General features: G+C 41.4%; 1 protein-coding gene across 1 annotated transcript in view; it reads left to right on the top strand.

Annotated features, from left to right (window-relative positions):
• The window catches only part of ADGRF1 (adhesion G protein-coupled receptor F1), a 48,289-nt gene that overhangs the window by 22,806 nt on the left and 11,895 nt on the right, over positions 1-13,588 (top strand). Inside the window, 2 exon segments of the mRNA XM_024122087.3 lie at positions 939-1,005; positions 1,552-12,511. Coding sequence (XP_023977855.2) covers positions 939-1,005; positions 1,552-1,625 — 141 coding nt within the window. The 3' untranslated portion in view covers positions 1,626-12,511.

Here is a 13,588-nt window from a genome sequence, read left to right as displayed (position 1 = left end):
CCACAACAGAGGGAGGCCCGCGTACCCAAAAAAAAAAAAAAAAAAAAAAAAAAATCAGCTGATTTAAGTGCATGAAAAACTACATGGATATTTAGAGATTTTTAACAAGGGATAATATAACGTTTTGAAATAAAAAAAAACAGTGAGGAAATTAGCCTCTGGCATTTTTATAAAATAATTTTCCTGGGTCTGCATTTCATAGGAGAGGGCTGTGGGTTAGGAAGCTGTGACCCAGGAGCTGGCAGACCTGCCCTGTATTTCTGACTCAGTAACCAATTGGCTGTGTGACCTCAGGAAAGTCACTTTGTACCTTTTGGTTTCAATGTTCTCAAGCTGTAAAAATTAAGTGTTAGACTAGTTACTCAAAACAGAAGTTCTAATATTCTGTGATTTTGATTTTATGTCTTGAAGAACTAAAATCCCTTGAACCAGAAAATGTGAAACTAATGAATTATTCTCTACTCTTAAGAAAAGGAGGGAGTTACAGCATGTGTGACTGCATTAAAGTCAAACCTTTAGTTAGTAAAGCAAGACAGGACACTCCCCACCCTACAAAGCAGGAAGTCAGAATTTTTCTCATTGGAAGGCCAAAGAGAGAAGAACACTGAAAAGTAAAATACACCAAAACCAAAAGTAAAGATGCCTGACAGTGGTTTATCTCCCTGTTTTTAATGTAAATTGTTGACCCTTTTCAGAAGGCAGCAGTGGTCAGTGAGGGCTTTGCGTCTTCTGGATTTGTACCCCTTCTCCAGTTTCATTTTCAAATTAGGTGACGAAAATGAGATTTTGTTTTCTGGGTAGGTGGCTCATTTGCTTTAAAGTAAATGCACATTTGGCAGAAGAAAAAATGAGTATTTGTAATCTTCTGAGGGAGTTTAAAAGCAGGCACCTAAAAGAATACTCTGAACGCTTAAATGACTTGGTTTTCTTTTGTGCAGCAAAACTCATCAGCTTCATCTGTCAAACCCAGATTCAAAAAGACTTTCAACCCATTCCAACACAAACGTGAGTTACAACAAACCAAAGGTTCTAAGGGGTAGGAAGAAAGAACATGAATCCATCATGGGCAACTCACTTTTAGAGTCCAATCAAAATTCTTTGAATTTCAGATAAAGTTCAAGTGTTGGAACTTGAAAAAGCGTATTTCCCTCCCAAAATGCTCAACGTGCTCATCCAGAAGCTTTGGGTCCTGTTATCACTGCCACCAACCAGCCTGAGGGCTTTTAATAAATCTCTTTACCTTTTTGGACCTCTGTTCCTCATCAGTAAAAAGAAAAACTAAGAGATCACTAAGTTGCCTTCCTGCAGTAACATTCAGTGATCTCAAACCAATCTCATTCCCCACCATCTGAAAATACGGTGCTTCTCTTCTCAAATGAGAGATGTCTGACAAATGTAAGCTTCTATGGCATTAATAAAATGCTGTCCACCCTAACCTCTTCCTAACACTGTCCAGAATTGTAAGCAATTGCATAGGCTTATTTTCATTTTGGTCTTATGCTTGATTCCAACATAGTAGCAATAATTCTTATCCTCTTTTTCCTCTTTTAGGCAATTATGTACTTTCTTATACTGGAGAGTCCTCAAACGACATCATGCTAACTCAGTTTTCATCAACTGAATAAGGCTGGGAACCCTAAAATCAAGGAAAATATTTTGGAGCAAATTGACATTAGCGCTAAATGTCAGTGAAGAAATCATGCTCAATTTTCAATGGATTTTTCTGATTTCGGAGTCTGAGAATATAATAAGGAACTCTCAGCAGTTTCATAACAGCCATCTTTATCTTCAGTTAAATAGAGAGATTTACTTCCATGGGGTTTGATTCAAAGGAATTGCTTCATAAATGTAGAAGATTAGGTTTTTGTCAGAAATTATGTCAGTTGTACTAGCCTCTCACTGCCACAAGACATTTCCTTTTTCATAAAATAGCATTATTCACGTGACATTTCTAATCATCTGAACTGGAGTAAGGAAATGTCATGAAATCACTTTAGACACATTGATGGACCATGTTCACTTTCTTATAAAAAAGTCACTGGTGAAATTTCCTAGAGAAAAGGCGTTTTCCTCCAAAAACTTCCAGTTGGATTTTATGCTTGTTTTTGTTTTTTAGGTACAGTCACTGAACTTTGAAAGTTAATCAGAAACAAAATGGAAGTGTCCATTTCAGATAGCTTCACAGCCGTTACTTAGGAAGTATAATGCAGTATTTTATATATGTATAATGCATTAGTTTTCAGTTGACAAGGCACTTTCATCTGGTCCCCCATCCAATGACGTGAGGTGTCCAGGCAGACCTAGTGCAGAGATGATGAAATAGAGGCTTGGACAGGTGAAGTGACTTCCCAAAGTGAAGCCAGTAAAGGGCGCTTTTAGGACTTTTGGTTCCTAGTCCATTTCTACAGCCTCATAACAGCCTTGAAAATTACCTGCAATCCTAAGCAAGCCTTATGAGGTTAGATATGAGATTCATCACTCCCAGAATCGTCTCTATGTAAGAGGAAAATTGAGGGAGAATTTGGTTGTCAGCATCCAGAAACACCTTAAAGCGCCTGGTTTTCTTTCATAATACACTGTAGGCACTTTTGGAAGTTATTTACATGTATGGCCAATGCTACTTTTGGATGAGATAGAGAGCAGCAGGTGAAGGCACTGTAAGAAGCAACAATTTCCCTTCCATACTGCCGTCACTTTGGGCTCACCTGAGTTTCAGTCCTGACCACGGTGCCCAGAAGAACTAAGCCCTTTGATTCATCCTTGCTTCCAGAGTCTCCTAAAAATCTGCTGTGGCATTTTTAAAGCAAGTGTTGATTTCTTTTAATAACAATTGCCATGATGATGCTGATGGTGGTGGTGGTACGAAGTCATAGAAGGAGAAGCAACACGTAGAGAGTGCTCACTGTGTGTCAGGCATTATTCTAAGTGCTTTGCATCTATTGACTCATGTAATCTTCACAATAAGCTTGTGAAGGGGGAATAACATTATCCCTGTTTTACAGCTGCTGAAACTAAGGCACAGAGAGGTGAGATGTGAGCAGGGCCATGTGGATGGCAAATGGCTATGCCAGGGTAGTAGTTATGGAAGTTGAATTACAATAAGAAGAGGGTTATATAAGTCAGCCTAGCAGGATTGGAACTGCTAATTTAATTGTAATTAGAATCCTAGACTCCTTGGTCTGCAAGGGAGCTCAGGCATCATCTAGCTACTATTTTACGAGTAGCCCTGATGTCCTAAGTCTCAGCAGCCTGTGATTACAAAAGTAAGTCAAGTCCACATTTACTGCTATCTGTAGGAGTATATTAGTCAGCTCAGACTGCCATAACGGAACATCACAGGCCAGTGGTTTAGACAACAGAAACTTATTTTCTCATGGTTCTGGAGTCCAGGAAGTCCAAGTCGAAGCTGCCGTTGGGCTTGTTTTCTAGCGAGACTGCTCTTCTGTCTTGTCAGTGTCCTCACATGGCCTCTTCTCCATGCACATCCAAATAGAGCTCTCTGCTGTCTCCTCCTCTTCTTATAAGGACACCGACCCTATCAGATTAGGGCCCCACCCTTATCAGCTCATTTCACCTTAATTACTTCCCTACTGACCCTGTCTCCAAACAATCACATTGGCGGTTAGAACTTCGACATATAAATTTTTCAGGGACACTAATTTTTCAGTCCATAACAAGTAGCTGGAATTTTTATTTGCCTGTTTAATTGAAATTAGGGTCTTTTAAAAGTGTGTTGGATCACACACCATATATCATGTTTGTCTAACCCACTGACTACACACACATTCAGCTCAGCTCCCTTCCAGAATGCTACTGAAACAACAATAAAAGAATTTAAAAAGGAGAAAGATATTGGAATATTTTCTATGGCTGTGTAAAAAACTGCCACAAACTTAGGGGTTTAAAACAACCTGCATTTATTTTCTCACAGTTTCCCTGGGTCAGGAGTCCAGACACAGCTTAACTGGGTCCTCTGCTCAGGGTCTCACAAGACTGAAGGAGCTAGCTGGTCTACATCTTTATCTCGAGGCTCGACTGGAGAAGAATCCACCTCCAACTCATTCAGTTTATGGGCAGAATTTATTTCGTCGCAGCTGTGGTAAAGAGAACCTTGGCTTTTTGCTGACTATTGGCCAGAGGCTACCTTGGGACATTAGAGGTCACCTACACATCCCTGCCACTGGGATTTTCCAAATTGGCCGCTTATGTCATTAAGCCTGCAAGGAGAGTCTCTTAGTCCAGTCTGCTTTTAAGACAGAGTCTTGTACAGTATAAAGTAATCAGGGGAGTGACATCCTATAGCTTTTTCCATATTCTATCGGCTAGAAGTGAGTCACAAGTCCTGGCCACACTCAAGGGAAGGGGATTTCTAAAGGTGTGGATGAAGAGATTACCAGACCTGAACTACTAAGGATAAGGAGAGAGAGAGGAAGCAACAGCAACAGAACTTTGGAAAGCAGGTGGGGTGAGTGCAAACTGACTTAGCTGGCCTAAGAAAGCTAAACATGAAGCCAGAAGCAGGGGAAGCCAAGAAGCAAGCTACTTTACCCTGCAGAATCCCCCAAGAGACTTGAGACTTGGCAGCACCAGTGTCCGTAAGAAGTGAAATGAAGGTGGAACTAAGCCGTACAGTTGTTCAAAGTCAGTTTAGGAAACAGACTCTCAGATGCCTCCCTCACCCCAAGCAACCAAGTAACAATCCCTTCCTCCATCCTAGCAATAGAATATATGGATATGTGGGGAAAAAATGGGATCTGGGGACTGAGAGACTCCAGAAGCATTTGAGGGAGAGTTTACCATCTCCAAAACAAAGAGATTCAGTGGAAGTTAACATATAACACCAGCAGCGAGGCTTATCTCCTCCTGGCAAGAAACTGGGACGGTCCTCTCTGGAGAATCTGATCACAAGGAGAAAACACTGAAAGATACTGACTCTGGGTGTTTGCTAATGAAATGTTCACACAGCTCACCCTACAGTGAAGCCAAGAGCCATCATATGCACTTTGTTCACAGACCTTCCAATCAACTCTTCAATGTCCTACTCTGAAAAGTATAGCCAAACTGTCACAGCCCACTAGGCTTTCTAGGAAAGCACCCAGTATTAAATGCAGAAGCCAAAACAAACAGAAAGAGCCAGTATGGTGTCACCTAGAATCCAATTCTATTAGCTCGACTAGAAGATGAAGGAGAAAACAGAGAAAGGCAGCTGGGGCAGGGGCAGGGGGGCGGGGGGACATGACTAGAAAGAGGGGGAAGGGCAGGGGTCAATACTACCTCCAACAGAACATTGCCTTTATGAACAGTGTGCTATAAAAAGGCATACTGGGGCCACAGAAAGAATCTTTGGAAGTAAAAATAGAGTAACATAACCACTAAAATACTTCAACTGAGGGGATGGAAGATAAAGTTGAGGCAATGACCTGGAAAATAGAAATAAAAGAAAAAAATGTAAAATGAAAGAGAAAAAAATTAGAGGACTAGACCCAGAATTTCACCATTTGAATAGTAGGATTTTCAGAAAGAAAGACTAGAGGAACAAAAGGAAGGGCATCATTAAAGTAATAAATAGAGAACAATTTTTGGTCACTTAGGGTCATGAGTTTCTCTACTGAAAAGGCCCCGTATGATGTGAAAATAGACCCACAGTTAGACATGCTATCATCTGAATGTTTGTGTCTTCCCCAAATTCATAGGTTAGCTCCTAGTCCCTAAGGTGACGGTGGTAGGAAGTGGGGCCTTTGGGAAGTGTTTGGGCCATGAGGGTGATGTTGCATGAATGAGATTCGGGTTCTTATAAAAGAGGTCTCACAGAGCTCCCCAGCCCTTCCCACCACCCGAGGATGTAGCAAGAAGCCAGACGTCTGCAACCCGGAAGAACCTTCACCAGATCTTGTACTTCCCACCTCCAGAACTGTGATGAATAAGTATTTGTTGTTTATATGGCATCCAGTCTATAGTATTTTTCTATAGCAGCCCAAATGGACTGAGACAACATTATTGTGAAATTTCAGGTCACAGAAGAAAAAAAAAGAAGATGCAAATATTTTCAGAGAGAAAAAGTGGGATTTACCTGAAGGGTCCAAATCAGAATATTATCAAGACTCTTCACAGCAGCAGTGTAAGCTAGAAAACAACGGAAAATGTCTTCAAAATGTTGAGAAGAAAAGATTGCAACCTAAAAGCAATTAACTGTGAGGAAGAATAAAGATAGTTTCAGATGCAGAAATTCTTGACACATTTTCCTGCAATACTTCCTTTCCCAAAGGTTACTGGGGAATAGACTGCACCAAAGGCAGCAATAAGCCCAGAAAGACTTGGGACACAAGATGCAGTAGAAGAGAGAGAGAGAGGGAACCTCTAGGGTGGAAATAAGGGAGTCGCTAGCCAGACAGCAGCCGTGGGGCAGGTCCAGGCTGGATCCACAGGGGAGATTGCTCAACAAGGTGAAAATGATAGGATACCTGATATACTTGAGTGTTATTTAGAAGACACCTACATACTTTGAGGTAGGTTGGGTATGGATTTTTCATAAGAACATAGAAATCTAAGCAAGTAAAAAAAAGTTACACCTAACAGAAATAAAATGTTGTGCAGAAAAGGAAGAGCAATTAAGCATACTATCCGGCTCAGCTATGATTAGAGCATACAGAGTGCCAATAATGTGAAATGATTTTGATATAACCAAAATAATAACAATGTATCGGGAAGGTGGAGAATAGGGAGCATACTTGAGAGGATGGGAAAAGAGATCTAAATACTCATTCTTTGTTTTTGGAAATCAATAAAACTGAGAAACCAAGAAGTAACATTATAGTCATGTTATTTAGAAACATAGAAACAAATATCAAAAGAATCAATGAAATCAGTTAAAAGAGTTTGTCTCTGAGAAGCAGAGAATTATAGAGTTATTTGACTCTTGAAATCATATCCATGTGACTTTGGCTTAATGTGTGTGTGTGTATAATTGGAGACAGCATGGGACATCCTGAAATAGGAAGTCACCTTGATTGATTTGATTGGCCACAAAGCTTATATAGCCTTCGTCAGCTGCTTCAGGTCTTGGAGATGCCTATGAAACCTTCAATTTGTAATGTCCAGTAGGCCACTTGGCATACCAATCTATTGTTCAAGGGAAGAGCTGGGCTAGAGATACACTCTTAGGGTCTTCACCCTGGAGATTATGGTTAAAGCCATGGGACCAGATGAAATCACCTAGCAGGTACAGGGAAAGAAGTGAGTAGGTCCAAGCATTGAGCTTTGAGGGTACCCCTTCATTTAGAAGTAGGGAGAGGAGGAGGATTCAGTAAAGAGGAAGGAGAAGGGCAGCCTGTGAAGTAGGAGGGAAACCAGGACAATGAGACCCAGAAGCAAAGAAAAGCATTTCAAGAAGGAGTTCAAAGACAGCAACTGGGTTAACTACTGCTGAGAGTCAAGAAAGATAAAGAGCCCGACTTGCCCATTCCAGTTTGAATGTGAAGATCATTAATGTATGAATATAATAGGCACTCAGAGTAAGAAATTCCACTAGTGGAAAGTTTCACATTGAATACAGAGAACGGAATCGTGTTTAGATCTTGCCATCCCTCATATTGGATAAGCTCTTCCAGATCTACAACTAGCTATTTTAGAAAGATTAATTTTCTCCCTGTTTTTTGGATGCTTCCAGAACCAATGGAGGGCCTGAGGGACGGTCATTTTGTCGCACCTAGAATGTTTCCCAGCCTGATGCAGATTTTCGTAAAAGTCCCAAATCTGTTTCTTTCTAAATGATTCTTATGAGGAAAGACAACGTGCCTTTTGTTAAAAGAAGGCAGCAAAACTGTGCTGTACTTACCTTTATTAAACTTCAGGGGGCGGGCTCTGACCAAGAAATAAATCCTGGACAATTTGCTCAAAGCTTAAATACACCTGAGATCCAGCCTGGAATGTGGCGAGGTGAAAGGTGTTTTAATCCAACTACTCTAATTAGGAACACTACAGTGTTGCTACTGTGTTTTGTCTAGTAAAAGAGATTAGGGAGCTATGAACATAATAACTCTGTTTGGGGTTGGGAAACAGTACCTCTGTTTCCTGGGTTTAAGCCCAAGGGTACTGATGAACAGTTGAAGGCTGCTTTTAAGCAAAGCGGGAATTAGCCATGGTTGGCAGGGGACTTTTGCCTGCTAGAAAACCAGTGTTTTATTTAAAATGTAGGTTGTCTTAACAGGATATACCTTGGGTAACTTGGGCAAATGCAAGTTAATTCAAGTATGTGGCACCAAATAGATTGGGGATATTCCTAGATTTTTGGATTCATTGTTTACTTTGGGGGAAAATGGTTTGGCAGATTTTGTACAGTTTTGTCATACATGAGCTTCCATGAACGAATTACCCTAACTCTTCAGGGTGGAGGGAACAAAACAAAAGAAACATAAAATAGTGACTTCATTCAGAGCAAAGATTTACTAGGTCCTCAAAGATTAATCAGGAAAGATCAGGGCTGCTTGCAATTTATTTCTCAGCCCTCCCCTTGCTGCCAGGGCTTGCGTTAGTGTTATGCAGTCCAAGTTCATACTGCTTGCTGCACAACAGGCCAATAAATCAAGAGACAAGGTGTTGGGACAAGGAATAGTGACCTTATTTGGAAAGCCAGCAGACCAAGAAGTTGGTGGACTAGTGTCCCAAAGAACCATCTTGCCCAGTTTTGGGTGCTAGTTTCTTTTATAGAGCCAAGAGGGGAAGGTGAGGAGGTAAAGTAAAAAAAAGTGTTAAGTTTTGCAAATATTTCCTGGTTCTGGCCAGACTCCGGAGGGGATGTGTTGATTTCTTCTTTGCTGCAGCCATTCGTGGGTTGGCCTGGCCAGGATGTTTCCAGTGAGCTAAACAAAGGTATTTTAGCTTAATCCTCAGGCATGGGAGGCAGGGTTCCCCAGGATGGGCCATTATGCATACTTTAAGCCTTAGGTAACATCCCTTTAGTGATTAACTTGTAGCAAAAGCAATAGAATACAAAGATTAAAATAAAGGAGACAGATCCAATATGGAGTCAGATTTGTTCTTCTCTATTACATTATTGAAAGAAAGGGGAGGAAAGGGAACAGAGGTGACCAAAGCCCTCAGGATTCCAGTTTCTGTGCTAGACTCAGCATAGATCATGCCCTTTAATCCTCAAAACAACACAGTAAGTTGCATATTATTTTCCCCCTTCTATAGATAAGGAAGCTGGGACTCGGAGAGTTTGGGTAAGCTGCACACAGCAGGAAGGGTCCAGAGCACTCCACTCTGCCTCACTTCCTTTGTTCAGAAAGCCTCCTTGCTTCACTCTATGCAAGCAGCAGCCATTCCTAATATTTTGTGAATAGAGATTTATTGCTTTGGGATAAATATTGGACCCTCAGGCTGTACCATGAAGTAATTTATCCAGACACTTGACTCCAGATTCTCCTGATAACCCGGGCAAGGTCAGGGAAGGGTTAGAACTTGAGAAAAGGACAAGTGATGGGGGAAGAGTCCACCGGTGACCACAAACTCTTCTGTAATTTGTCTCCATTTCACCTGGCTTGATCCTAAAAAAAAAAAAGTGCCCATGTACATTTCCTTGATGGGCTCCAGGGGGCTTATGTAGAGGGTTCTCTCTGGGATGGAGTCCTTGGGAGGCCCACCTCTAGTTTGCCTCAATCACTTGTCTGTGGGTCAACTTCCCATCAGTAAAACCACAGATCTGCATTAATTAGATAAGCTCAGAGATCCCTTCCAGTCCTGACTTTCTCTGATTCTGTGTCTCTTCATAGGTAACACCCTGGGAGAAGAGAAATTTATCACCAAAGAGTACCACGTGGGTTTGGCAAGACCTTATCTTGCTGGGTAGGAATCACAGATAAAGCATTGCCAACAGCTACTTTTATGCCAGCCAGATGGGAGGTAACACCCCTCTGGAATTCTGACCTGACACTTGAAACCAGAGCAGAGGAGTGCCCCAGTGTGATGTGTTGCCAAGGGACACATTGCTTTTATGGATAAGGTTTCCTGGTTCTTAGATCTCAGCCATGTCCCCCAGTAGGACTCAGCAAGGCAGCTGAGGATTCCATGACAACACACAGCCAGGCACTGCCAAGGACAACTTTTTGTGGCATGAGAGCTTTGCCTGGTGCTGGTGATAATGTGACTTTGTTTTCCTGAAGTAGGCTGGGTGTGGGGAGCCAGCCCCACCTGTCCTCTATGTCACCTGATGTGGGGAATGTTATACGGCCCCCCTCCCCATCAGCTTTCAAAGGAATAGGTAAGAAGTCACATTCCTGGAATCACTTTCAAAATGTATGTTGATAATTTTTTACATATTAAATTCTGCAGACATGCAGTGCACCTGCCCCGCTTTCTTTTAGACTAGAGCAATGATTCCCAAACTATATCTCCAACCGGCAGCATCAGCATGACTGGAACTTGTTAGAAATGCCAATTCCTGGACCCCACCCCAGACCTCCTAAATCAGAAACTCTGGTGTGGTGCCCAGGGAGTGCTGTTTTAACAAGCTCTCCTGGAGATTCTGATGCACACTCAGATGTGGGAACCACTGACTTAGAGAACTCAAAGGGAGAATGTTTCAGGCTGAGGGCAGGAGGTTAGGATCTGAATAAACCTTGCCCTGTGCAGGAGGGTAGGGCAGGGATTGAGGCCTTTTTTGTTTCATTTTCTAATGACAGCACTTCCTTGAACCTCAGGAATCAAGACAGTCTTGGTACTGGTGCAAGCAGAGAAGTGTTAATGATAGATGTGTAATGTAACAGAACTGATAAGAAAGAAAAGGGGTTGAGGCCTGGCTCCAACACTTACTAATGGTATTAACTTGGTTCCATTCCCAAAGCCCAGTTACTTCATCTGTAAGCTAAGGGTAATAACTCTTTGTAAAGTTATTGTTGGGAGTTCATGAGAGAAGCCTGAAAATTCTCAGCATACTGCCTGGTATTTGGTAAGCCTCCAACAAATACCGGCTATTACTAATATTAATAAGGCTGATGTTAATGAAGCAGCATGAATTCTATATGATATTGTCACTGCCCCAAAGTAGCGCACTTAGAGGAAAGATACAGTCTTCAAGGTCCAGAGACAAGGGTTCAAATATCAGTCCTGCTACTGACCACCTTGGACAGGCTATCTTATTTCTAGTTATTTGTTAAAAATTGGAAAGATGACAATTGTCTATTGTCATCATGTTCAGGCTTGTTTGATGCCTGAATACTATAGGAGTTCAATACATTTTCTTTTTTCTTCCTCTGCTTTCAGTGGGAAAACAAACCCAGTTTTCAAGGGTCTGAAGGTCAGTGTGTCAGCGATTTAATCATGCAGAACATTCATATCTGAGCATTCTGTTGAGGTGGCTTACAAAATACTTGTTTAAAGCTGAGGAGAAAGGCTATGGGCAGCTGTGAAGGAGAGAAGGACCCTGGATGTATATTTCTTTTTCTTGTTCATTATCCTATAGAAAAGTTTAATGACCCTTGACAAGCAGAAAGAAGAATAGTCCAGACCAAAGAAGGCTTTACAGGGAAGAATCCTGAAGACTCACAACCAAAAGAAATGTCTAATTATTTTTCCCCTGTTAATAGAAAATAGACTTTAAGAATATCAAAAGCATTGCTACAACTTCCGCTTAGGACATTTCCAAATGTACAGGACTCTCAGGTTCCTAAATTACAATGCCTTTCTAGCCCATCTCTCTTTGCTTTTTGTTCTTTGCTTTAACGAAGACTGGTCACCAGCCTCAGATGTCTTTTTCCGGCCTCTCTTCCCTTCTGCCTCTCCCCAGCCCAATGTGTATGCATTTTCCTCATCCTGGCATTGCAGGGGCTGGGAGGGGTTATGTAGTACAGTCATAGACATTTGGTTGAGTGTCTAAATGAAACAAAGTGTACATTCCAAGTATAGAGCATAAGATGTATAACAGGTGTGACTATGAGTGAGTGAGATTGATTCTTTGTTTCCCAAAAAGGAATTTTAACTTTATTCATTTGAGGAAGTTGAGTACTGTGGCAGGAAGTATGGAATCTGGACTCCGAGTCTGCACGGTAGCATAGCTCTTGCACTTAACCCTGTGTCCTCTGGCAAGTGATTTAGTCCCTCCAAGGCCTCAATTTGCTCAATGGTAAATTTGAGACAGTGATAGGAATTGCCTATAGGGTTGTTGTGAGAAGTATCAATAAATGAAATAACACATGTAGCAAAATTCCTGGAACATAGTATGTGCTCAATATATGTTAGCTATAATCACTTTTAGCTTTTACTTTATTATAAATAAAAAAATACATAAGATAGGATATAAAAATCCGTTTCCTTATTTTACTTTTGCCTCCCCAGTACCCCGCCACACACAGTAAATAATCACTGTTTCTGGACTATATCTTTCAAGACTTTATCCTTCCACACAAATGGGATCCACTTTATATGTGCATGGGTTCTCCCTCATCAGCTCGTGTTTGATGTTTACTTCAAAAAACTCACAGAAGAGATTTGGAAAATTTCTATGAGACTGAACCAGGTATGAAATACAGAAGGAACAGATCTCATAACATTAGAGCTTTGGAGTTATACCTAATTTTCAAAATAAAAACTGCCTTGTTCTACATGGCTACTGAATTATTCACAAAAAAATGGGTCTGGATACATGTGAGTTTCTCAAAAAATTCATACCTTTCTCAAAGTTGCTGATATTGTCATCATAGCAGATATTTAGAAGATTGTGATGCTGGCCCTGAAGGTGGGGAAATGTTAATTCTGCACACACATGCCCTTCTTCTCCCATCTCCCTGCCAGCCCAATAGTGCTGTAAAGCCCCAACTCAAAGTGTGAACTCGGATTCTCGCTCCAACGCAGCCGATAAACCCATGGTCATGTGCAAAAATACACTGTAGACACAGAAATGGGCAATGAGTAATTTTGTTCAAGATCTGACATTATCTTGGCAGGGACCAGCAGCTTCTACTGCCAAGAGGTGAGACTTCGCTATTGAAGTCCAGCTCTTCCTTTGCAAACGTTTCTTTCGGATAAACAGCAGTACATGATAGCATATGGTTCCTACATGTGCTCATTTATCTTACAAGATTCCCAGGGCGAGGAGGGAGAGCAAGCAGGCCAGGCGTTAGGGTCCGTATGGATCACTTTAAGACACGGCTCTGGCTCCTGGTTGAACAGTTGCCTAGATACAAGTACATTTTTCTTGTGCCATCACTTAGTGACGTTCGTAGTTATCACCTCCACCTTGTCCAGTCGTCTCAGAGCACATCTTATTAAAAATCAGTGCTTTCAAAGTCAACAAGACTTCTATTGCCCATCTTCTGTGTTCCAGGTACAATTGTCAATACTAGTTTCTTTACCTAGAAAATGTCACTTAATCCTCCTTATAGTTACCCTTTCGGTACTGTAGATGAGGAAACAGAGATCAAGTTCACCTAGAAAGTGACAAAAGTGAGATTTAAACCCAGGGACTCTCTCACCTCAAAACCCATGTTCTTCCTGCTCCCAGAACTCTTCAAGACTCAAGACTCGCCGAAAGGCTGGTGAGGGAGGGATTACCAAGATGCCTTCTGGTATCTATCACATTAGTCTACTTTGGTTA

This window comes from Physeter macrocephalus, chromosome 18, assembly GCF_002837175.3.
Source record: "Physeter macrocephalus isolate SW-GA chromosome 18, ASM283717v5, whole genome shotgun sequence".
Classification (NCBI taxonomy): Eukaryota; Metazoa; Chordata; class Mammalia; order Artiodactyla; family Physeteridae; genus Physeter; species Physeter macrocephalus.
The sequence above is the reverse complement of the archived record's forward strand: the minus strand, read 5'-3'. Positions and strand labels throughout refer to the sequence as shown.